Here is a 25992-nt window from a genome sequence, read left to right as displayed (position 1 = left end):
GTGTTATGGCAGATCCAGAGTGGCACTTGGCAGATCCAATAAAATCCAAGTTTTAAACTTCAACAGACACCCGCCTTCAAGTGAGTTAAAGTTTGTCAATTGAGTAGGTCCAGACTCTCTGTGCAAATGTAATGAAGTATGAGAGTCTGGTAGGACCAGGCTCTGTGTGTGTGTGTGTGTGTGTGTGAGTGTGTGTGTGTGTGTGTGTGTGTGTGTGTGTGTGTGTGTGTGTGTGTGTGTGTGTGTGTGTGTGTGTGTGTGTGTGTGTGTGTGTGTGTGTGTGTGTGTGTGAATATGTGTTTGTAGTTGGGTCTGATTGAGCTGCTCCCCCCGCGACCCGACCCCGGATAAGCGGATGAAGATGAGTTGATGATGAATGCATTCTTGTGTGTGTGATGTGTGTCTGATTGTATATGTGTGTTTGCATGCACGTGTGTTTTTTTTTTTTTCATAAATGTATATGTCTGTGTGTTATGATGTTCATTATTCACCAGTCCTAGCGTAAATGACCCCCCCAACCCCACCCCAGCCTTGTCATCCCCCCTCCCCCCAACCCCCCTCCTCCTGTCTTCTTCCAAGTGTCATTTTCCTTGATCTTCATCATAGTTATGTTCTCCCCCTTCACCGGTTCCAGGGAGGCCCCCTGGGCTTCGGCTTACCCTTTCACTCTGCCTCCTGTCTCGCTCCCCTGGGTCTTGTATCCTCCTATACACATATCATACCTCCCTCCTTCGCTAACCAGCCCCCATTTCTGTCTCCTCCCATTGGCTTTCCTCTCTTCGAGTGTTTCTCCCTTGCTGCTTTGATCCCGCCGACTGAGACAGAGGCCCTCTCTCTTGGTCTCTCTCAGTCGGTTTTCCCGCATCTCTGTTTCTCTCTCTCTCTCCCTCTCCTTCCCCCCCTCTCAGTCTTCCTTTCCTTCTATCTATCCCTCCCTCTCCCTCTTGGTCTCTGGCTCTGTTTGGTCTTGGCAACTCTGTTTCTGTCTCTCCTTCTCCATCTCCCTCTCTCCGCCTTCCTTCTGTTCTCTCTCCCTCTCGCGCTCTTGGTCTCTGTCTCATTGTTCATTCGGTCTCTGTTTCTCTCTCTCTTTCTGTCTCTCTGTCTCTCTCTCTCTGTGACCTGATGGTTCTCACTTCCTTGTGATGGGGCAGAACAGGACAAGAGACAAGGGGAGAGAGGCAGAAAGAGCGAGAGGAGTGTAGGAAGGGAGGGGAGGACCTAAAATATCCCAGATGTCCATTGTGGTAAAATGCACGTGGATGGACTGGAGGAAATAAATGGTAGGCCTTATATCGAGCAGGATCTTTGTGATGCATGCCTAGGCAGAGAGGAATACACATGAGAATACTGTGGAATACTAATAATGATGCATTTAAATAAAAGGACAGCAGAAGGGAGATGACATGACAGCTGCTATAGGCGCTAACCTTGCAGCCATGCTATATATAATTAATGATTGAGATGCAAACCACCTTGGTAGGATACAATATAATTGGTTATTTACTATTTATTTCATTTGAATCATTCATTTTAGTTCCACAAGAGAGTGGGTAAGGCCGTAAAGGCCATGGTGGTCTCATTTTATAGAACTTTCAAGGTATCAACAGATTGCATACCAATGCATGGAAACACACACACACGCGCAAACACAAATGCGCCCACACAAGGTCACACACGGGGACACATTCCCATACACATACCCGGCTAACACACAGACGGTTGCTCTTTCAAAGGTCATATCTGCTTTGTATTCATGGTGACCCATCCCTCCATCCCCTCCACATGCACACGCACATGCACACATGCACACATGCACACACACATCACACACACACACACACACACACACACACACATACACACAAACGCACGCACACACGCACGTCGCACGCACACACGCACGCACACACACACACACACACAGACACACACACACCAACACCCACAGTCTCTCTCCAGGGCCCATTTGGCCCAGATGACAGGTCCTTCACTGTGACATTCAACCTTTGACCCTTAAGGACCACCAGCGTGAGCTTAGACACGTGTCACACTGAGCAAGGGTTCACGGGGGGTCAGTGTAGGGGGCTGGGGGGGTGGGGGGCATGACAGATGCTCATAGTGGGAAGCAGAGAAACCCACCGGGGAAGGGAGGGGGGGGAGCTGTATATACCTGCACACTGGCTGACTCTGTGTCGAACACATCCACCTACAAGACCCCAGCTGGTGACCTTCCACTGGGGGGGGGGGGGGGGGGGTGGTGTGTGTGTGGTGTGTGTGTGTGTGTGTGTGTGTGAGTGTGACTCTACCAAGAGCACACATAGCTCTGAAGTCAGGATGGTTGTTGACTGTTATAGCTTGAGGAACATGAAGACACCGGCCCACACAGACAGACGCATGCATTCTCACACCTAGGCCCACACAAAATCAGTCAGTCAGTCAGGCACGTACACACAACACACACACACACACACACACACACACACACACACAATGAAACATGAAACATGGGCCCACACACAGCACATCTATCATCTCTATCATCCAGGACTGTACTGCATATACCTGCTTCGTCAGCATCCTCATCCCATTTCCTTCTGGGCCATGAATCCTGAGCTTTATATACAGTGAAAGGAAATCAAAAGCAGAGAGAGAGAGAGAGAGAGAGAGAGAGAGAGAGACAGAGAGAGAGAGAGAGAGAGAGAGAGAGAGAGAGAGAAGAGAGAAGAGAGAGAGAAGAGAGAGAGAGTAGAGAGAGAGAGACGAGAGAGAGAGAGAGAGAGAAGAGAGGAGAGAGAGAGAGAGAGAGAAGAGAGAGAGAGAGAGAGAGAGCCGAGAGAGAGCCTCCGAGCTGCTGTATATACCATGCAGTGCTGGTGGGAGGGATCCAATAAGAGAGGAGAGAGAGGTATTTCAGGGAAGGAACGAGGGAATTCCCTACTGGATCTGTATCAAATATCATGCATGCACACACAAACTGACGTGTGAATATGTGCATGCACACCTATACTGTATGCATGCATACGCATGCAGAAAGGAGGATCAAAGTAAAATACACACTTGTGTACCTCTGAAAACAGACATTTCTCAGGACTAAGACACCCTTTTGTATGCCTGTGTGTGAAGTATATTTCTACGTGGTGAACTTCTAAAAATGGATCGTATAAAGATATTACTTATCCTGTCACATAATTATATATTCCTTGACAATAGCACGTTCAAGAGCATAATTCTCTAACAATGCACGTGTGTGGGCGCACACACACCTGCACTCATGTGCAAACAGCATACAAGCGCCACACACACACATTCGACAAAGCACACACGCATGCAAGCACATACACGCTCACACCCACACTCACACACACACGCACACACACATTCACAAGCACACACGCACATTCATAAGCACACACGCACACAAGCACACACCCACTCATCTCACACTCTAACACACACACACACACACACACACACACACACACACACACACACTACACACGACAATTCTACATTTTTCTTGTCTGGTCACGTCACCTCATATTTTCCACTTAATTCGGCTCTGTCAACAGATGGTGACATTTCAGCTCTCGTCTTGGCGTGACGACAGGGTATAAAGGTGTGAAGGGTTTTAAGGACATATTGGAGCTCCTGTGAGCCACAATACCGTCATACAAAGTCTGCGTCAAAACAGCTTCAGTTATTTTTCGTTAGTTGAATATCTGTTGGGCCGTAATGCGTTTTTGATGGAATTAATCATAATTTATTTTGACTTGACTCTGACTTTTTTTTGTAGAATCATATTTGGCTCCTCACATGCTTTCCTCAACCACCATATGTTTCCTTCGCATTGAAATTTCGAGTTTAATGAATGCAAACCAATTGTTAACTGTCCTGCATTGTCTTAGTTCAGCTGCCAGTGGTCATTTTGTTTGAATAATGAGATACCATGAAATGTTGAAATGTCTTTAACATTCACAAAACATGGCAACTGTAAATATATATCCTAAAAGAACATATGGAGAAGAACATGTATTGAAAAAGCGATTTTTTGTCAGAATAACTGGCAAAAAATAGGCTGATTATTTAAATCGGGAAAATGCGTATATGAAGTCATTATTGTTATAATTATTTAAGCCGATTTAAATAGAAAAAATCGCATAAAATCCACTACACACGAATGCATTCGGTTTCAAGAATTAAACAAATATGAATAAATACATATATATTTCTTGGAATTCTTATTTGGGGGGGGGGGGGAAGGCCTTCATAAAATGTTATTGAATGCATAATATTAATCTATTAACCAAATAAGGGGTTTGAAAGTCCCTGGTTGACCGACTGCAATATAAGGCTTTCAAAATGCATGATGGGATGTGGTGGGCGATACTCAGGCATATTGAGAGGGCTCGAGAGTTGTAGTACTGTAAAATCCTAAAACAACGTAATTATATTGTAACCTAGGTAAATTAATACTACGTTAAGCAAATGTCCTCGCATAGCCATTGCTTAACGTAGTATTAATTGGCACTTCCAAACTCCCCACATAATGACCAATCATTTCACGATTATTGACTAAACAATGTCCATGCAATACAATCTTACCAACAACTAACATCCAATGCTCCCATGCTTTGATAATGGAGTCGGTCATTTTGATGGGATGTCGTGCTGCACGGGCTCTTTTGGATGATGAATGGGCTGGATCTGGCAGAGCATGTTTTGACATGACGAATATACCGCATTAATCAGCCACATGATGGCTGGGCTCTTTGTCCCCTCCTTTTTTCTCTCTTTGTCTGCATCACCACAAGTGTAAAAGAGCTACAGTGGTGTGTGTGTGTGTGTGTGTGTGTGTGGGGGGGTGGATCTGGAGTACATTGGTTGAGGAAGATTTCATTATGACAGGACTTCTAAAGCTATCTATAAAGTACGGAGGCGGTGAATGAGTGTGTGTGTGTCTGTCTGTGTGTCACATGCACACGCCCACGCACGAATGCGTGTTCACACACACCAACCACTACCATGCTGTGCTCTAGCAGTGATCAGTTTCCAACAACTGATTCACTGTGAATCTGCATACAATTAATTGTATCTGTGTTCTTTACCCTCCTCTGTCCAGTCCTTCACTCCATCAGCTCTCTCATGCGTCCAAACAATCTCATGTCTCTCACTCTCTCTCAAGTTTCCCTTCAAAGGTTGCAATATGAACGTGGTACATCTGACACGCTGGGCCTTATAACAGCATGCTGTTAATTTTATTGGGATGTTGTTCATTCAGGCCCTTTGTTCTCAATCCATCTCTGCTTGTTACGTGTCTTTTGACACACAAACCCACACATATTTTGTGCGTGTATGTGTGTTTGTGCGCATGTCTGTGTATGACTGAGAAAGTTAGTGTGTGTGTGTGTGTGTGTGTGTGTGTGTGTGTGTGTGTGTGTGTGTGTGTGTGTGTGTGTGTGTGTGTAGTGTGTGTGTGTGTGTGTGTGTGTGTGTGTGTGTGTGTGTGTGTGTGTGTGTGTGTTGTGGCATCCCGCCACGTAAACCTCGGCCTGGGGGACCGAGGTTCACGGCCCAAGGGACCGTGAAGGACGGGGTATACCACCCCCACCCACCAGCCAGCGACGGAGAGCATCGCTTTCGCCTCGCGCTGCCACCGGCCAGGTGGACACCTGGCCGGTGGCAGCGGAGCCAACTTAAAAGGAGGTCCAGGACAGCACAGCACGGCACGGGAGCAAGGAGGAAGTGCTCGTGTCCGGGAGAGGCTAGAGGCCCACGGAGGCCCCTCGAGACTGCGAGCTCCTTGTTTGTGATTTAAGTTGATTGTAAATAAATGCCTTTAACGGCGTATCCGCACGCTAAAAGTGTCGTTCATCCCGTGGAACCTGGCCCAACCGAGCACCGGGTTGCCACAGTGTGTGTGTGTGTGTGTGTGTGTGTGTGTGTGTGTGTGTGTGTGTGTGTGTGTGTGTGTGTGTGTGTTCTCGAGTTAGACTGTGTGTGTGTGCGTGCCGCTCCCTGCCCCCCCCCAGCATGGGGCCAGCCCAGCAGGCCTGTGGTTTGAGCTGAGCTGTTATCTGATGGCGGAGAGACACGCTGAGGCGAGCTAACTTGAAGCCCCCGGCTCCAACTTCTTGATCAAAAAGGTCAATCAGCCGCCTGGTTCCCAAACCCGGCAGCACGCTCAATCAGTGATCAATCAACATTAGTGGTTTATGTCTCAGATCCAAACAGGAAAGTTGAGGTGGCGAAGAGGGAAGTGTTGGACACGTTGGATGGACGGATTTGGTCTTGATTACGCTTGAGGCTCGGAGATGAGAGGAGTTGACTGCTGCAACATGCCTGTGCAAGCCAGGGGGGATATTGAAGACGTGATGATCAATAGTTCAGAAACACATGCCGAGTACTTTCAATTATTGATGCTATCGGGCCAACTTTTAGAAATAGTTTGAGTGTGTGTGCGTTTGTGTTGTGTGTGTGTGTGTTTATGCATATGTGCTAATGAGTGCATGTGGTTGAAAGCATATGTGAATGTCTTTTTTTTGCCTTGTGTGAACGTTTGCACGTGTGTAATATGTATGAACGTGTGCGTGGCTGTGGCGTGTGTGAGCATGAGTGTGTTTGTGTGTGTGTGTGTGTGTGTGTGTGTGCGCACATTTGTGAGTGCGCACATGTCGGGGCAAGAAGACGACGCGCAGCGAGGGGGATACATACGTCTTGCTATCCTTCATGATGATGGCGTTGTCAAGTTAGAAGGCAGGAAGAGGAGGCAGGGCAGCTAATAAATATGTATGGCTGCCCACATTAAAGCTGTGGCTGCCTCAAAATGAAGTGGCGGCGAACGAGCTCATGAAGACAGCGCTTTAGGGCCTACCCGGCTGACGACCGCGGGCTTATGCATATTCATTGTCCATTGTCCCAAAAACAATTTGCTTAATACTTTTTGACTTCCCCTCATCCGTTTAATATTCTCCATCCCTTTTGCCTATGCATGGATACCTCTTATGCTTGATTTGCATATAGTGATTACAATAGTAGGTGCAGAGAAAGAATCATTGTAATATTTAAGTTGGGCGACAAAAAAGTAAAAATGTGCATTCATATATCAGTCACAAGAAAGATGTGTTGGTTCCAATGGACGATGTGGCTAGGGTTCACTTGACAAGTTTGGATTCTCAGTGGGAACGGAGTGGAATAATTGTTGTGTCACCCATGGCAGGGTTGAGGGCTGGCGGTGGAGTTGATTCTACGCTGCGCATTGCACACTCGCAATCCCCTCCCCCCCATTTATTTGGCCATTCAGAGTGATGTCCTTGAGCGTATTCCGCAATATGCTACATTAGCTTAGCTGAACCCGCCACTGCTCTGCACATTTGTCAAAATTGTCGAGAGAGAGAGAGAGACGAGAGAGAGAGAGAGAGAGAGAGAGAGAGAGAGAGAGTGAGAGAGAGAGAGAGAGAGAGAGAGAGAGGAGAGAGAGAGAGAGAGAGAGAGAGAGAGAGAGAGAGAGAGAGACCCCCCCTTGTTCATCACACATTCAATGTAAAACAAAAAATATAAACATTCTTGGGCGCATTCCAGCATCCCAGTCGAAAACTCATCGTCGAGCTGTGAACATCAACGGCGTACAAACTATCAGAAGAGAGAGGAGGGGAAGGATATATAAAAAAAGTTCAGCACAGCTCAGGGGACCGCTGTTGCCATGGTTACGTCTCACTTTTACTCGCCGCTGTTCACTGTAAGTAAACATCGCCTGGCGAGCGATGGAAGTCACATAGTCCCCGTGTTTGACAATGTCCGAGCCTGTTTGTGTGTGCGCCGTTGTCGCGTGTGTTGTGTTATTGCTTCGCCGTGGCTGCCGTTGCCTACAGTGCGGGTAAGGCCGTGCATGTATCATGATGAAAAGCGGCAACCCTTTTAGTGTGTGGACACACAAATCAAACTGGTCGGTGAACCACTGGTCATATGTATTTTGACACTGCAATCAATACATTTTCTGAAATGTACAGAATTTCTGGTGAGCTCTCTCCTAGTCATCTTCCCTATCGTGGTGGTTGTGTTCTTATTCTGATCGGCCTATCGTGGCACATCGGGCACTCTCCCTTCAAGCCTTAGAGGCTGTTGAAGCCTTTGTGAGCATTTTTTTTTTTTTACAATGTATGCTTTAATTATACATTATCATCATCATCTTCCTCACCACATCTTCGTCGTCGACTTCTATTATCGTCTCGCCGCCAGTCCTTCCTTCTGCACATCGCAGAGGGCCATTAACGATTTACATAAGACGCACCACTAAGTACCATGGGGTCAGATTCTGAACATAATGCCTCCATTAACTTACATCTCTTGAAGCGCACTGGACACTCAGTCACTCCATTTACCCAACTTATGTCTGAAAATAGGACCGCCATCGGAAAAGATCGGTGTAAATATGTTACTTTCACATTCATGCATTCTAAGGTGAAGTCCCAATCATCGAAAAAATGAGAAACAAAGCGGTTGTGTTCTTTCGCTGTGTACACCAGTGTGCCATTGCCCCTGCCTTACAACAGCCCCCTACCTAACACCCTGAGGATTGGCTTTTGGAATAGACATGGGTACGTCAGTATGTACAACTCCCTAGGAAACAACGCCGTCCGGCTAGACGCGGCCGACGCTGCTGATTAAAAGCTGCTCAGACAAAACATATCAGTAAATATTTGGCAGTGAAAGGCGTCGTGATTCATAACATCTGTTAGCATCGCGACGAACCATCTATTTATCAATTGGTGTTACCTCAAATCGAATAAATATAGCATACAAAATGACGAATATGTAGTATTTGTTTTTATCATATCCAATAAACACAGATGGGAGTGTTTCATTTTGCCTGCATAACATTTAGAGATGAGAGGAATTCAATCTAGATGGTTCTTCTATGCACCGATGCTTATGGAGATTCTCTGAGTAGTATTTTTGTAAATAGACTATCAGATATACCACATGCCCTTAAGCCAAAGAAAATGCATCTTACATTTTGAATTAACCTTCTAGATACAGGCCCCATTGATTTGTTGTGCAGAGTTACCTTCTGCCTTCACCTGGATGTCTAAGCCCACCTATACCGTGTGAGGTGTCCTTGGCTTGGGCGTTGACGTGAGGTGCGGGTGGTTCGGTGCTGCCGGCTGCGGCTCTCAGTAAAGGCTCTGCATCTCATAGAGTGAGCAGGAACAAGCCCTGGGTGGGCCATGCTGCTGGGATCACTGTGTGTGTGCTTCTGATAGAGAAAAACATAGAATGTGCGTGTATATTTATGAAATGTGAGTATGTGTGCGTGTGTGCGCCTGCGTGTGGTGTGTGCACAAGTGTGAGTGTGTAAGAGCAAGTGTGAGTGAGTGTGTAAGAGCAAGTTTGAGTGTGTGTGTGTGAGTGTCTAAGAGCAAGTGTGAGTGTGTGTAAGACCGAGTGGGAGTGTGTGTGTGTGTGTGTGTGTAAGACCGAGCGGGATTGTGTGTGTGTGTGTGTGTGTGTGTGTGTGTGTGTAAGAGCGAGGGTGTGTGTGTGTGTGTCTGCGAGTGTGTGTAAGAGTGAATAGTGTGTGTGTGCTTGCCTGTGGGAACCTGTGCGTGTTGGACCATGCCTGCTCCATGTTCACTTGTAATGGAAAATCCCACAGTAGGTTGGAGAATACCATTTCCTTTTTCTTCTCCTCCTGAATCATTCCACCCTCCGGATCCAGAACATTACGAGCCAAGTGATCCTGGTCCATGAACCTGCGGCTATCTCCAAAAAATACACAACTGCATAGTTTCATAGAGGCCGCTGTCCCCGCCACTCTGATTAATGTGGGTGCGCTGGAGGTAATAGCGTGCATTGCGTGGCACTCTGATCTTTCAGAGAGGCAGATCCTTGTGTGTCTGAGGGTCGTGTTGTGTGTGTTACGTGCGTGTGCTTGAGGCATGTGTGTGGGTTTTTGGAAAGCTCAGCAATACATGAAAAATAACATCCATTTCTTTCTTTTAATCAAAAGGTTATAATACAGGGGATTGTTGGAACAATGTCTAATCAAACGCTGTCTTTTGTGTGTTCGTTTGTGTGTGTGTAAGTATGCATGTGTGTGTGTGTAGGTCAGCACGTGCATGTGTGTTTGTGTGTTGGTGGGTCTGCACTTTTGAGTGTGTGTGTGTGAGCATATCCAGTCTGTTGGCAGACCCTTGCTGTGCCCATGATGGTAATGGTTTGTCATAGCCGTAGGGAGATGCTGAGTGGTAGCTGGTATATGTGTGTATGTTTGTGTGTTTGTAATGCATCGATATCGCGTGTGCTTGGTCTTGAGGGTGGGTTGTTGCAATTGTGTGTAAACGGGCTAAATTGAGTTTGGTAGGCGTGAAGGACAAGTTTGTGTGTTTTTGCTGTGTGTGTGTGTGTTTGTCTGTGTGCAAAAACAGTCCAAAAGACGGATCCCTCTACAACCGTGTCATCTGCTCTTTTAATCGAGCCTTGCAGGGATGTGTTTTCTGTGTAAACATATGTTTACATTTGTGCATGTTAGTTTGTGCTCTGGTGATTGACCTTCAGCAGACGGAGGGTCACAATAAACAAGGTCATATATGATGCTCTGACGCGAAACAGCAATCAAACCGCAAGGAAGCTGTTTCTGTTGCCAGCATTCTTTTATCTTCTCATCTTAAATAGCCCCACCTTCGTTATTCCACTGGGAATACTTTTATTATTTTTGTTTTTGTATCCTTCTTGGAATTACTGTTTTTGTGTATTGCCTTTGAAGTGGATGGTATTCCCTGATGTTTAATGTGTCTAATGATGCCTGTCACTCAACTTTCTCCCCTCTCTCTCTCTCTCTCTCTCTCCCTCTCTCCCTTCCTGCAGGCTGAATGTCATAGGATGAACACTGCTGGTGGGGTGTGTCTGTCTGTGCTGTCCTCCTTCCTGGCCGTGGCCGGGGCCCTGGCTGCCGCCTCCGCCCTAGCCCTCGTCCGCCTCTCTGCCCTGGCCGCGGCCACCTCCGGGGCGGCCGCCGGCTCCCCCAGCGCCGGGGCAGAGGGGCCCCTCTCCCCCGCCGCCATCTCCTCGCCATGCTCCAGCCTGGTGGCGGGCGTGCTGTACGGCTCCTTCTCCCTGCGGGAGCTCTTCCCCTCCAGGCTCCCTGGAGAACCCCGACCCCACCAAGTACTCCCTGTACCTGCGCTTCACCCGCCACCCCTCCATCTGCCAGACACACTCCCCCATGCTGCTGTCCCTGGACCACCACCTGGCCAACCAGAGCTGCCCGCTGCGGCTGCACTCGGACCCCCCTAAGGACCAGGAGGTGGTGGACCTCTGCGGGGGCCGGCCGGCCGCAGACGAGCCCCACGCCTTCCTGCAGTTCGACAAGAACTTTGTGCAGCTGTGTCTGACGCGGTGGCCCTCGCCCGACGCACCGCCCCTCGCCGAGGAGACGCTGGAGCTGCGGCTGGTGGAGGTGCTGCTCATCAACAACGAGAACTCCAGCCAGTTCACCTGCGGCGTGCTGTGCCGCTGGTTCGAGGAGTGCCTGCGCGGCGGTCGCCACGGCGACGGAGACGGCGGGGACGGCTGCGGCATGACGCAGACGGGCTGCATCTGTCCCAACCACAACATCGCGCCACCGGCGGTCCCGTTGCCGCCGGCGACGCCGCACGCGGCCGGCGGCAACGGCTCGCTGGCGCCCGAGGACTGCTGCGTCACCGAGCTGCACTCCAACGACGCCATCGCCATAGCGCCCCGGGACGTCAGACAAGGTAAGGCTCGTCTCGTTCTCAGATCGTTCGGCGTCGTGGTCGGATCGCTGCTTTTCTTTTGTTCCGCTAGAACTTTCTATTTCTGTCACAGTGTAAGTAATTATACACCGTTTCTGTGACAATACGCATTTCCACTGCACCTAGTTATTGCTGATTGCTTTAAGGTACCAAATAAATCATCCAGCAAGAGAAATGAGGCAACCATGACACCGAAAATGTATGTCTTATTAATGATCGACAGCTGTTGGAAATTCTTTGTATTCTCTTTCTCCTGGTTGCCACTCCGCAGAACTAATTTGTAATTCCATTTTGTTGGAGCACAAAGTCTGCAAAGTTTTTGCTTTGTTGTGCAGGCTGGAGAATTACACAGTTTCTCTGAATTTTGTCTCCGACATGATGTTGGCCCTTTTAATTAGAAACTAGAAACTGCAGTTCAAAGGGTGCTCATGAAAACATGCATCAAAAGATTTGCAAATGTCTTTCTAAATTCCAGCCTTCAGATGTATATTTTAGTGGTATCCCTCTGTGGGAGAGAGAGGTGTGGCTCAACTTCTGCTGTATACAAGTGTGTGTGTGTGTGTGTGTGTGTGTGTGTGTGTGTGTGTGTGTGCGCGTGTCATGCTGTATGTGTGTGTTCTTATCGGGTGGGGGGAGTGTGTTTATCAGGCTGTGCGTTGAAAGCTGACCTGTGGTGTGTTTTTAATTACATAGCCTGCCGTAGTGGGCCTAGATCTCTATCCATGTTGCTAACTATGAAATCGGATCAGGATGTGATCCAGACCACCTAGTGAGTGAGTGTCATACCGCTCATCACAATATGAGCCAAAATCCAAATCTGCCACCCGTCTTGGGCTTTGGGTCAATGGGGTTAATGCAGCCTAGACCCAATCAAATGACAGCGCTTTCATGGAAGCTGCAAAGTATCCCCAAAGTGGATTGTGTATTTATGTGTTGTATTTTGACCAGTAACATGCTGTTTTCTTGTTACATTGGATATCGTGCTGCGTTAATGATTTCATCAGACGGTTGGGTCGTTGTGACACAAATGTATAAAGTAGATTTGTGACCAAAATAAAACGATCTAGTGAACAATGAAGTTGGTAAATGTAGGCACATTTTAATTTCAAGTTTTCACGAGTGGTGAGCTAATCATTTTGAACATTTTTGTCTTTCTACGTTGTCAGAACAAAGAAAGATAAGACAATAGACAAATGTTAACTCCCTGTGATCTTAAATAATTGTTCATGATAATGATTCCAGGGTGGCTATGAACACTATGAACTTTGAACACAGATGTCGGCAGTGTGTGGGTTTGGGTGTGTGTGTTCCTATCCTTGTGAGGACCTGAGACATAGGTAAACGACTTCCAGTCTGTAACAAGAGCACTGACCCTCACTTGGTTTTGGCATATGCATCTATATGTGTACGTTTCATAGAGGTCCTCCCTTGTGCGTGGATCTTTTAAAAGTGTGCATTCCTTAAAGCTCTTGAGGCCCCTCAAAGCTTTGTATCTGGGGCCTTTGAGTGGAGAACAGTAGATTGGGTTAAATCCCCTCACCACAGGAAAGGGCAGTGCTCGGATGAACAGTGCTATATACAGGACCTTATAAGGTGTGTATGTGTGTGTGTGTGCGAAGCGCCTGCGTGTGTGTATAAGCCCGTGTCCATCTTTATGACTGCCCCCTGCTTCTGCTCTTTTTAACCTTCCTCGAGCAAAACACCGTCACATTTAAACAAGCTGCCAATCTACCACCTCATTGCACACCAGACCCACTCGCACACACCAAAAACACATGTACACCGGACACACACACATTCGCATGGCTCGGTGACCCTAGCAGTGTCATGCAACACCATCTATGAATAACGGAGGCAAACAGATCAGTGCACTATCGACCCGGGAGCACTCGGTTCACACTGTTTGCACCAGGAGGAATGTGCCATGTGCTCCACAAATTTACACAGACAGTCTGTGGGGAGGGGGAGAGGGCGGGGAGGAGGGAGGGAGGGAGGGAGAGAGATGGAGGGAGAGAGAGGGAGAGGGAGAGTCCTCTCTTCAGAGAGACAGGCACATTGTAAATAATACTTAGTTCTTAGTAACCTGGTTGAATAAAGGTTTAACGCAAATTCTAAAGGGAAGGGGAGTCGTAGCGCGAGAGAGAAGGCTATTGTAGATCCATAGAGAGAGCTTAAGAGAGAGATGGGAGGAGAAATATAGAATGGGTCCGAAAGAGCGACACAGAGAGACAGCGAGCGTTAACATATTTTCAAAAAACAACGATCGGGCATCCATAGAGTGGTCATTGTCCCTGGCAGTGGGTGGTAATGCAGCTGTTCAGATATATTATTTTAGTATTCTATTTGACATGGTTCTGGGTGAGCTGAGCCAGCAGGGCTGTATATCGCAAGCGGCTGAGAAAGTAGCGCTCGTTAGAGGTGTCACATTCACGATGAGATAGTAACACATAACCCCATCCCTAAGTCACCGACGATCGACAGTAAAAAAAAACAATAACCCATACCCATTCTATCCGTTCTGTTTCCTCTATTTTTTCTTGGTTTTTATGCATGCATGCAGAAACACAAACCTGCAGGTATACGCTTGGTATCTATAAATCCATAGGCAACCGAGGGCATTAATGAAAAACCAAAGCAGGCAGGTTGTCATGGACTCGATGGCAGTTTAAATAAATTGTCAACTGTTTATTAAAACTATTTTAATTATTGAGTATCTAATCTTGGCTCACAAAGTGTTTTGTTCAACATTAATTAGGATTTCACCCGAGAGCTGGTATCGGCACACTTTGATTGACAGGCTACACACTGTTCAGAGAGGTATGGGAAAACGACTTCGACGAAAAAATACCCTGAGACATTTAATTCGAAATGCAGTACATTTCCTAACCATGTTTTAACAGTCGGATGGTGCGCGTGTCCCCCTGCAATTAACAACGGCTTACGACAAACAGTCGTGGAATGAGAAAGTGACTCCGTCTCAAGTTACCCAGAATGCCTTCCGGTGTTAACGCTTGCATTTCACACAAAAACGCACACATGTACACACAAAACAGTGTGTGTGTGTGTGCTACATACTTGCGTGTGTCTGAATGTACACACAAATGTGTTTGGACCCGTCGCAAAAGGAGAAAGGGGCTCTGCTGCTGATGTGAGACAAGCACTGAGTCGCCACGGTGAATATGTCACCGTGATGGATGGCGGTCCCCCTATCGCCTTCCTTCCCCCAGGTGATGGAGAGCCTGAGGTGGGGGCAGAGGGGGCTCGGAGCTGTGTTCTGGATCCAAAAACAGCACCGCCGACCCGCTGTGGATATCACCATTTCCCAACCGTCCCCAACCTACCCCTTCTTTCCGCTATCGGTCTTCGTTATCTGGTTTTTCTTTGGACACGAGCTAGCTAGCTAGCTGGCTAACTACAGCGAATGTTGCATTCAAACGGCTCTCGACTCGACTTTGTAGCTCGGTAGCTATCCAGCCCTCGGCCCTCTGGGGCAAAAAGCTGCGGTTAATCAAAGAAACAAATTGCGCTGCTCGTATCGGTAGGTACGAGCCAGGGTGTGACAGACGCCATCATTAGCATGAGCGTGAGTCTCTCTCTCTCTCTCTCTCTCTCTCTCTCTCTCTCTCTCTCTCTCTCACATATGAAGGCCACGTGTCTCCACAGCAAAGCTCTCAATCACGCATCAACAAATTGCACCGTCCTCTGCTTCTCCCGGTGGCTCTTCCATCACGTGGCTGTGTTCGTTTAGGCCCTCTCTTTAATCTACTTTGTCATTTTGACATTATGAATCGTTTCTCAAAACGGAGAACTTTGTGCCTGCTATTTGTGGGCCTATAGGCGTGACGTGTGCTTGCCGAGCTTCAACCCCCTGCTATATAGGAATGATGATACTTTATCTTTAAGAACTGCAAGCAATTGAGATAATATCTACATCCATTTATTAAAGAGTGAAATATGATTTGTTTTTATATATTTTAAACAAAAATATATATATATATTTTTTTATCTTTGTAGAGATCTTAGAGATCTGAAAATGCCTTTTTCTGTGACCCAGGTTGAAATTATTATTCAAAATAATGTACAAATACATTGATGTATATTGAAACCTAAATTATGTATCAGGAAAGCTAGGGATCCTCAGCTAATTTCCAGCTCTATGTTCTAGGCAGAGTTCAGTCCTCCACAGCCTGAGGACACACACAGACACACACACATACACGTACATACACACACACGCACACACACACACACAAACACACAGACACACACACATACACATACACACATACACAGACGGTCACCTCCGCAAGGCTCACTGGGAATAATCATTAGTCAGGGATAGAGGGTATGAAGGACTGAAATAAGTGATGGTTAGGGGGAGGAAGAGGAAAGCAGGGAGAGAGGGAGGGAGAGAGATCTAGAGAGGGAGAATAGGATTTTGCTAGAGCCCTTGGGACAATACTATGGCAGTGAGACATCTTTCTCTCTCTCTCTCTCTTTCCCCCTCCCCCCTCTCTTTCCTTCATCTCACACTCTCCTCTTCAGATCTAACAGTCCTCCATACACTTCTCCAGCAATCTCTTCCCCCTCTCGCTTATACAGACACAGACAGACACACACACGCACACAAACACACACTAACATCAACACTCTAATAATGAGAGACCTGCGAACAGAGGGCATGTATGATTGCCTGTGCGTTTCCTTCTCTCTGTCTGCATGATGACACGTATGTGTGTGTGCGCGTGGGTGTTTTGCGCTGGGTTGGCTTGGTTGGGAACATGTGTGACCAACTTTATAGATAAGGGTGTCGAAAGGCAGGGCGGCACTGTGGTGGGCAGGCCCCCGATCAAAACAGTAAATACCAAGCCCACTCAAAAACACATTCACAGGAGGAGTGCGGCGTGCCACTGTGGATGCCGTGCAGTAATTACATGCTTTGCTATGTTACAATACCCAGTGATTTCCCTTGACTAACCCGCCAAAAGTGGCAACGAAAAATGGCACTTTTGTGACACACACACGCATACACAAGCACCCACCCACACACACACACACACACACACACACACTCACATGCATGTGTGTGTGTGTGTGTGTGTGTGTGTGTGGGTGTCGGTTTGTGTGTGTGGGTGTCGGAGTGTGTGTGAGCACACTGTGACAACTGGATTAGTATTCTGGTTCACAAGCCTTGCCTCTCTTCGTGGCTGTGCTCAGCACTGAGGCTCTTTATACTCTACTTTAACACCCCCCCCCCCCCCCCCCCACACACACACACACACACAACCCCCAGTGTACTTATGGTTATACCTGTTGCATCAACATACACATATTGATTGTCCTGGTTTCTATATGGACGCCAGAGGCAACCTAAACCTATCCATTTTGTCACATAACGCTGAAGTGTTCCGCTCCGTTCAAAATCACATATTGTATAGTGTCCCTGCTCTGCAATAGACACCTACAGGGTATTGTAATTCCTTGAAGGAAAATGATAATCTGTCAGGGATCCCTATATATTCTTGAAGTAACTCACCTTCCACACACACACACACACACACACACACACACACACACACACACACACACACACACACACACACACACACACACACACACACACACACACGTTTAGACATAAAAGGGCGAGCATTGCTTAGTTTTCGTTGTATTGATTCCCTTGCTCCCCTTCCTAGACCCCAAGGGATTTCAACATGACAGTCTGCAAGGATTAAATCTTGGTGGATGGTTGGTTGGGGGGGGGGGGGGGGGGGGGAGGGGAGAGACGCCAGGGGTCATAGGTCAGGGTAGATTGATGCGTCTGGCGGGTGTTTTTCTTTCTGAGTAAAATGGAGTCAGTGAGAACAGGAGCGGGGGGAGGATGAAGTGGAGTAAGAAAGACATGGTTAAGGCACCAGTGGGCCAAATTAGCTAACCTCCAGAGACACCGCTTTTGCCTTACCATCAGGGGGAGGGAGGAGGGAGGAGGGAGGGGGAGGTAGGGAGCGAGGCAGGGAGAGGGAGAGAATGTTTGCTGGGTGTGGATAGAAGGAGGATGGTAGATACGGAGAGCAGCCTATATGTCTTATGGATCATATAATCCCTGAGTGCTCACATAAACAATTTAATAGCAATGACTACATCTTATAGAGATGTATTACGCCATCACACACTCGAGCAAACATGCATACCCATGCGCAAGACAATTAAAACACATGCACACACATGAACATACACAGGCACACTCTCTCTAACCTCTCCCTCTCTCTATCCCTCTCTCTCTCCCTCTCTCTCTCTCTCTCTCTCTCTCTCTTGCTCTGTCTCTCTCTCTCTCTCGCTCTTCCTCTCTCTCTCGCTCTTGCTCTTCCTCTCTCTCTCTCTTTGGCCCTCTCTCTCACTCTGGCTCACTGCCTTCCATCTCTGGCTCCAGTGGGTTCCTGTGATCGATTAACTGCAGAAACTAGTCAGGTGCTTCATGCTGCACCTGTGGCCAGTGCCCTGCGATGGGGTCTACATGGAGAATGATGGCTTTTCATGCCTGACGTCCGCCACGTATACAGTGTCTGCATTGTCTGGGTGTGAGCACATGTGGGTGTTAGCTTGAGTGCATGATCATGTGTCGGCTTGTGTGTGTAGGCTTGAGAGAGCGCATGCATGTGTGTGAGGGCAGGAGCGCGTTTGTATCCGAGTTACGTCACAAGCTTTTCATTGACGTTTTCTTTGTGAGGGCTTTGACGGGCAGGATTTCCCGGTAAAGCCGGCCGGGTAAGCGTAAATTGCGAGACAACACACAACAGTTAGCCGCGTGGTCAGCGATGAATCGACTCGTGCCGAACGGCAGACTTTCTCTTTCCGGCAGCAGTGAATCATACGCTCTTGGCTGAAAATATATTACGTTTCTTTCAAGCTTTTCGGCCAAATAATTATAATTCATTTCCGATGTTTGTGTGTCGCATCCTTTATCCTATAGCAGCCTCTCTTGACTTTCTACAAGGTTGAAAACATATAATAGTTTTTCCCTCTCCGAACAGATGTCAGCATGTGCGCGTCTGTCTGTGTATGTGTGTATGTGTGTGTCTGTGTCATTATATAACTCGATTTAATCCAATCAGCGTGCAAGGCTATGCCATGTGGGAAACAACTGGCCACCTGAGCTCCCAGTAGTTGCTAACTATGATCACTCGCACCGCCTGACCCCTACACATGACTACCTATGGCTGTTTACATGCAGCGATGCGTGAAGGTGTGTGTGTGTGTTTGTGTGTGTGTGTGTGGGTGTGTGTGTGGGTGTGCCTGCCTGACCAATGATGTGACATGCCAATCCATGATTGTTATTTACGGTAGCAGTATAATTACGGTGGCGGTACGGTACAGCGATTGTGTGTGTGTGTGTGTGTAGGTGTGTGCGCATGCAGTTAAGGGGGATGGTTGCTGTCACTTTGCCAGCAAATCTATACTGAATACGGGTATCGTGATGACACGCTCTTTTTTATTGGTCGCTTGGCTATTGTGTACATGTGCTGTGCTCAGGTAACATCCATTTCAAGACTGGGTTGATTGTTTCGTCACACACACGCAGGCACACACACACACACACACACACACACACACACACACACACACACACACACACACACACACACACACACACACACACACACACACACACACACACACACACACACACACACACACACAGATGGAGGAAGATTATTCATAGCGAGCAACTAAAATTATGACAGATATAGTAGCATTATGTAAATGTGTCTCACAGCACACTATCAAGAAAATATCATAATTTGCATACTTTCCGAGGGGTATTCGAGAACGGTTTAAGGATTGTTGCGAAAATTGTTACCGGACAGAGGTAGATTTTGTGTGTGTCTACATGAGCATGTGTGTGCGTTCGCATGGCTGTGTCTACGTCCGCCGCATGCATTAATTTCTGCGTTTGTACCTGCGTTTGGTTTTAGACAGAAAGCACACATGCACATGCAAATCCACACATGCACATGAAAGCACACACCAATTTCCATGTTCAATTCGGAGACGGGCAAATCAACGCAATTGTGTTTACGTACTGTGTGTTTGTATGTGTGTGCGTCCGCCTATGAACGTCTCGGTCTGCATGTACAGTGCATGCTCATATGAGCGCGCACACACACACACACACCGGCGCTCACTCATGTCTACCCGTGTTTGGATGAGACGGTGAACCACGGCGCGTGTCTTAAACAGTGCTATATAAATGGTGCAGCGCTTCCCTAACTTGGCTGGTTGGCTTGTCACCGCGCCCCGCCTCACCTGCCCTGGAGGTGTCCTTCATGATAAGTGTCAGTGGCTCAGTATGGGGGCCTGACGCCTCCCCCCCGGGGAACTCATTTGTGTTCATCTGGCCTGACAAGAGCGGGGAATCTGTTTGCCAGGCACAGCGCCACATGATGGACGGAGCCATTTATCCTAATAGAGGGTGTACTCAGATAGGTAGAACCACCTATGTACATAAGCTCACTCTTGCGTCAACGTACACGCACACGTTTATGTAGGCGAGCACACAGACGCATGAACACACACTGTCGGCTGTCTAATTCTTTACACGTATACGTACGCACACAGGCCGACCCACTGCCTTATTCTGTCCACTTGTTTGCAAGCGCTTGCACACACACACACCTACCACGCACACACATGCTCGCGCGCACGCACGCACTCTCACACACACACACACACACACATCACACAAAATAAATAGACGTGGATGGTCTAAAACAAAAACATAGGCGTTCATTTACATGAAAACAAGTTTCTAACACTCCGCCCTCAAGCCATCTCGAGCTGTGTTTTGTTTTATTCAGTTATTCAGTGTTTGTTGTTTATTTTTGCTTATTGATTCGGGGGCTGATCAAGGTTCTCACACTCCTCTTACTCCAAATGTGCTTGAAGCAAACACCCACACAAACATCCACTTCAATGGTGTGCGCCCATACTCTGTTGTGTTTGTGTGTGTATGTGTCAACGGCTGATGTTTATGCATTATTCTTGTTTTGTGTATGTATGGAGGGTTGGTAATTGTCAGGGTGATGACATGGTATGAAATAAATAATAATGTACTGGACACCCGCGCAAGCATGCAACATATCAGATACTGTTGGTCACTCTGTTTGTCTGTGTATGTGTGTTTGTGTCCGTCTGTGTTTGTGTGTGTCGTAACAGATATGTAACTGCCATAAAATACAGTTTGATGAGACATGATACACTTGAAAGATAAAATTGAAACACAAAAAAGAAAACACAAGCGCACACACCGCACGCATGCACGCACACATTACACACACACACACACAAATGCATTCACACACACAAACAGGAGGACAAGCGGACACTCAATTCGCTTTTTATAGGAGTATAGGTTTATTTAGCCAGCCTCCAAGCATCATAGTGGCATATTTTGTGTGCGTCTGTCTGTGTGTTTGTGTGTGTGTATGTGAGTACGGAGAAGAGGCTGAATGACAAGTGACAGCCGGGCCCTTCCAGTTGTAATGATTCTTCAGGCAACAAAAGGTCAGACAATTGGATGCATTATTCTAATTAGCGATTGACAGACAGTCCTGCCCTTGCTGCTAGGGTCACACTTACAAGACAACACTGGCTAGTGACAGGGCTCTCTCTCTCTCGCTCTAGCTTGCTCGCTCTCTCGCTCGCTCTTTTAACTCTGTCCGTCTTTCTTTCTCTCACAACCACACGTTATAATTTATTATTTTAATCTCTCTCTCTCTCTAGCTCGCCCGCTCGCTCTTTTAACTCTCTCTCTCTCTCTCTCTCTCTCTCTCTCTCTCTCTCTCTCTCTCTCTCTCTCTCTCTCTCTCTCTCTCTCTCTCTCCCGCTCCCCTGCTTTGCTTTGCACTCCCTTTGTCGGAGCAGATCAGCATCACCAGCCACTTTTTGGCAATTAAATCCGTCCTTCGGGCTGGAAATATTGCCCCACCACTTGGGCCATGGCGCATGTGTGTGTGTGTGCTTGACTGTGTGTCGGCGCCCGTGTGTTTGCTACCTCTCTCTATTTTCCATGAATTCCTTACCGTCAAGTCCACTCATCCGTGGGCCCCTTTTCCCTTTGGGAGATAAATCTCCCTTAAGACCCAGGAGCACATCCACCTCCATCCCCTGGGTCCCCTCACAGTTACTCCCCCCCCCCCCCCCCCCCCAATAGATCCCACCGCCCCCGTAAAGGAGATGGTATCAACGGCATGGACAGGCAGCGAGGCTGAGCCTGGAGTAGATGCTCCCCTACATAGCCTAGAGGTGTGGGTGTGCGTGTGTGTCTGTGTCCGTGTGTGTGCATGCACGCGTGCATGTGAGTCGCCCCAGTACCTCTGATGGCACTTAACGGCTCTGGTACACCACTAAAAAGAAGAAGAAAAAAGCAACATTGAATCAGGTGTGGTGGTGTCGCTGGCTTAAATAGCGGATTAACAGCCACAGCAAAGTGACCCGTATGACCTTGGCCGTTGCTGTGTGCACACGGGGCAGCCGGGCGGAACCAGTTTCACGGTTTTGTCCGTTGACCGCCCTAGAGAGAGAGAGAGACCAATCGCCACTTAACCCTGCTGTGTCTTCTTTAGATTGGTTGAATCCATGTGCCGTGTGTCTCTCTACATGTTGGAAGTGTGTATGCAGTCGCCGACTACTATTTGTGGTTTGCCCTGGAATTCAACGCTGCTTGCCTCAGTGCCTCCCATTGCAATCGCGGCAGATTGCATTAAAGCATTAAAGCAAGGACACACTCTGCCCACTAGCGCCGAACCGTAGTGACACGAGCTCCACGGTCATCCCCGGGTCCACAACCGACACAACAAAGAAGGGTTTTTTGTTTGGCCGTGCACTGCCAGGAAGGGGTCGATCGAGGTGAGGCCTCGTGATAATGGGCCCTAAGGTCCTGTGGGGTGCGCATAAATTCATACCTGTCACCGTTTTAGCACTTTTCAATCTGGCTGGCGATGGATGGGTCAGCCCTGCACTGAGACAATGTGGAGAATCTGTCTTTGTCTGTGTGTGTGTGTGCGTGTGTGTGTGTGTGTGTGTGTGTGTGTCAGGGAGGGAGAGAGAGACCGAGCGAGACAGAGACAGAGAGATAGAAGAGGCGGAGCCATTTATAGATTTCAGAGCTGTTGAGCTAGCTAGACAACCGCAGTCTAATGCACAGAAGGCGGTGTGTGTGATCGGGTGTATTATAACAGGAATGAATGTATGACACTTCATAGAATGTGCTCCTGTTTAAAAGCAAATCGAAAGTATTACTTACTTTTTTGTCTCTGTCCCACTTACTTAAGTTCTCACTTACTTAACAGGAAATCCCGATCTGAATTCCAAACCGCAAGCCTGTGAGGCTTTTATATTTTTAATTTCCATTTTTGAAAGAACCGTCAGTGATTCATCTTGGCATGACCTTATTATTTTTCCATCTAATCTTCGCTCTGATTAACGACAACACGGCGAATGCTAGCTGCATGGCTAATATCCCCGCAGTTAAAAGACACAGCGATGACGCCGTGTGAGCACTATAGAGGCTACATGTTGCAGAGCAAAAATAAAAAAGAACTCCACCGGTATTATCATTTTGACATCATCATCATTTGAGCTCATTAATAGCGAGTTGATTTGAAAAGTGCAGGGGGTAAAGCACTGGTGGGGATGCAGGAGGTCAGAGGGAGAGGGAGAGAAAGCCAGATATCAGTTTTCTTTTTTTCTCAAGCCATCTTTTGCTCTGTCCAGACGCAGACTAAGTAAGGCCGTAAAAGTTTATGACGCGATTTAATCCATTAAGATATAAATAAAGGGACAAATAGATAAAAGGATTATTATTTTTTTCCTCCTGTAGGGGACATCAAAGGGAGAGGAGTGCTTCCAGGGGTCACGTAAGGGGAGAAAAGAGAAAAATAAGTGTGGGTGTGGGGGGGTTGTGCCTGTGGGATTTACGGACATGGCGGCTGTTATGAGCCCACTGTCACACCCGAGTGGCTCCCCACGGCGGGTTGAACACGCAGAGGAAGCAGAAAGAAGCAGGGAACACTCGAAGCAGGGAACACTCCCCGGTTTCCATCCTGTTCCCTCTATCTGTTTTTTCTTTTGTTCCTCTTCTTTCGCAGAAACCTATTTTGTTTTATTCCCGCTTTCGTTTCATTTCATCATTTCTTTCCCCCCCATTCTTCATTCTTTTATCACCTCTGCCAAAAATGCAAAATAATACCAAAAAAAAGAAATGAATGTATTAACGGATATTAAATGGAAGATGGCTGCAAGGGGAAGTGGATAGATCTCTCTCATAGGACACTGTGACCCCCCCCCCTACACATGTGAAAACCTGTGACTCCAACTTCATGCGGACGGAAAATATAGAGATGTGTTCCTGCTGGCTTGGAGGCTTGTCATTGTGTAGATAGAATGATGTAACTTAGCCAAGGATAGAAGTCTAGACTTGACCCTGGTGGGATACTTACTGCCATGCTGTAGATTGACATGCCTGTACACACACTCTGTCTCGCTCGCTCTCTCTCTCTCTCTCTCTCTCTCTCTCTTCTTCTCTCTCTCTATCTCTCTCTCTCCTCTCCTCTCTCTCTCTCTCTCTCCTCTCTCTCTCTCTCTCTCTCTCTCTCTCTCCTCAACTGTAAATATTCATAGCAGAGGATAAAAAGACAGGAGGCAGGGAAGCTGTTCATATTATCTTTCCATAAAACGTTATCTATATTCATCTCACATAGACACACAGCAACCCTATGTACCCTCTTACATGCACGCACACAGACACACATACTCACGGATAAATACACAAACGGACACACACACAAGCGTGCAGATTTACTGCTGACACTCTCAAGGACATGTGGGCATAAAGGATAGCACACTAACCACGTGTGGCTGACATGAGTGCTCAACACCGTGGCTCACAGACATGATCAGATTTGCCTTCACACACATCACATGCAAACACACACACACACAGAAGCATTCATGCACATCCGCAAACACACAGACGAATACAAATACATGGGCATACGCAAAGTATAGATAAACACTCAAAAACCCTCAGGCAAACACACACAAATATGCGTACACACACTCGCACATACATGCATACACAAAGCCCACACAAAAAAGCAGATGGACACCGTAGTCTGTATCGATCGTCTCTCGTCAGCATGTCCTCTATAACATGCCTCCACTGACGAGAGAGAGAGAGAGAGAGAGAGAGAGAGAGAGAGAGAGAGAGAGAGAGAGAGAGAGAGAGAGAGAGAGAGAGAGAGAGAGAGAGAGAGAGAGAGAGAGAGAGAGAGAGAGAGAGAGAGAGAGAGAGAGCGCTTAACAAGTGGACCCAGCACCCTCTGACAGGTTGTACGGTCATACATATATGTTTGCGCGTGACACACACACTAAAACACATTGCCGCAAGGCTGAGACCACCGCCAACCCCCTCCTTTCTTTTGCATAATCCGCCTGACGATTCAGAGAAGGGCAGCGCGTGTTGGGACGGGGGAGGCGCCGGTCTGATGATGGTGATGAAGCACCCAGCGACGCGGCTAACGAGAGGCGCGTGGCTCCGCCCGCCGCCCGGCCGCGGCTATGCTAATGCTCCCCGCTGGCGGTGATGAATCAACGGCACGGGCCGACCATGCATCTCTTCGCAGCACTTTAGCAAAGCCATCATTCACAAAGGACTCCAGCCCCCCACACAACCCCAACCCCCCCCCCCCCCCTTCACACACACCACCTCGCACACCACCTGACGACAACCACACGCATACACATGCACGCACTTCCAGATACAAACACACCCACTCGTATATGCATTTTAATGTACACATGCACAGTCCCCCCACACACGCACACACACACACACACACACACTCGTTTACACATCTTTATGTACACTAGCACAGTCCCCCCCAAAACACGCACACACACACACACATAGCAGCACCGACACCACATGAGAACATCCACACACACACGTGCACAAACATCGAGATGCAAACACACACACACACACACACACACACACACACACTCGTGAACACTTCTTAATGTATACACGCACAGTCCCCCCCCTGCCCACGCACACACACCTCCGCCAACACTGCATTACAACCACCATACACACAGGCGCACACACATCAAATGTGCAAAAAGATGCAAAAACACATGCACACAAACCGTTCTTAAT

At 47.7% G+C, this 25992-nt stretch overlaps 1 protein-coding gene across 1 annotated transcript in view; it reads left to right on the top strand.

Annotated features, from left to right (window-relative positions):
* Positions 1–25992, top strand: part of adgrb2 (adhesion G protein-coupled receptor B2) — a 177774-nt gene that overhangs the window by 24914 nt on the left and 126868 nt on the right. Inside the window, 2 exon segments of the mRNA XM_060043059.1 lie at positions 10867–11138; positions 11140–11756. Of these exon segments, the coding sequence (XP_059899042.1) occupies positions 10882–11138; positions 11140–11756 (874 nt within the window). The 5' untranslated portion in view covers positions 10867–10881.

The sequence above is a fragment of the Gadus macrocephalus genome, chromosome 22, assembly GCF_031168955.1.
Source record: "Gadus macrocephalus chromosome 22, ASM3116895v1".
Taxonomy (NCBI): Eukaryota; Metazoa; Chordata; class Actinopteri; order Gadiformes; family Gadidae; genus Gadus; species Gadus macrocephalus.
The sequence above is the reverse complement of the archived record's forward strand: the minus strand, read 5'-3'. Positions and strand labels throughout refer to the sequence as shown.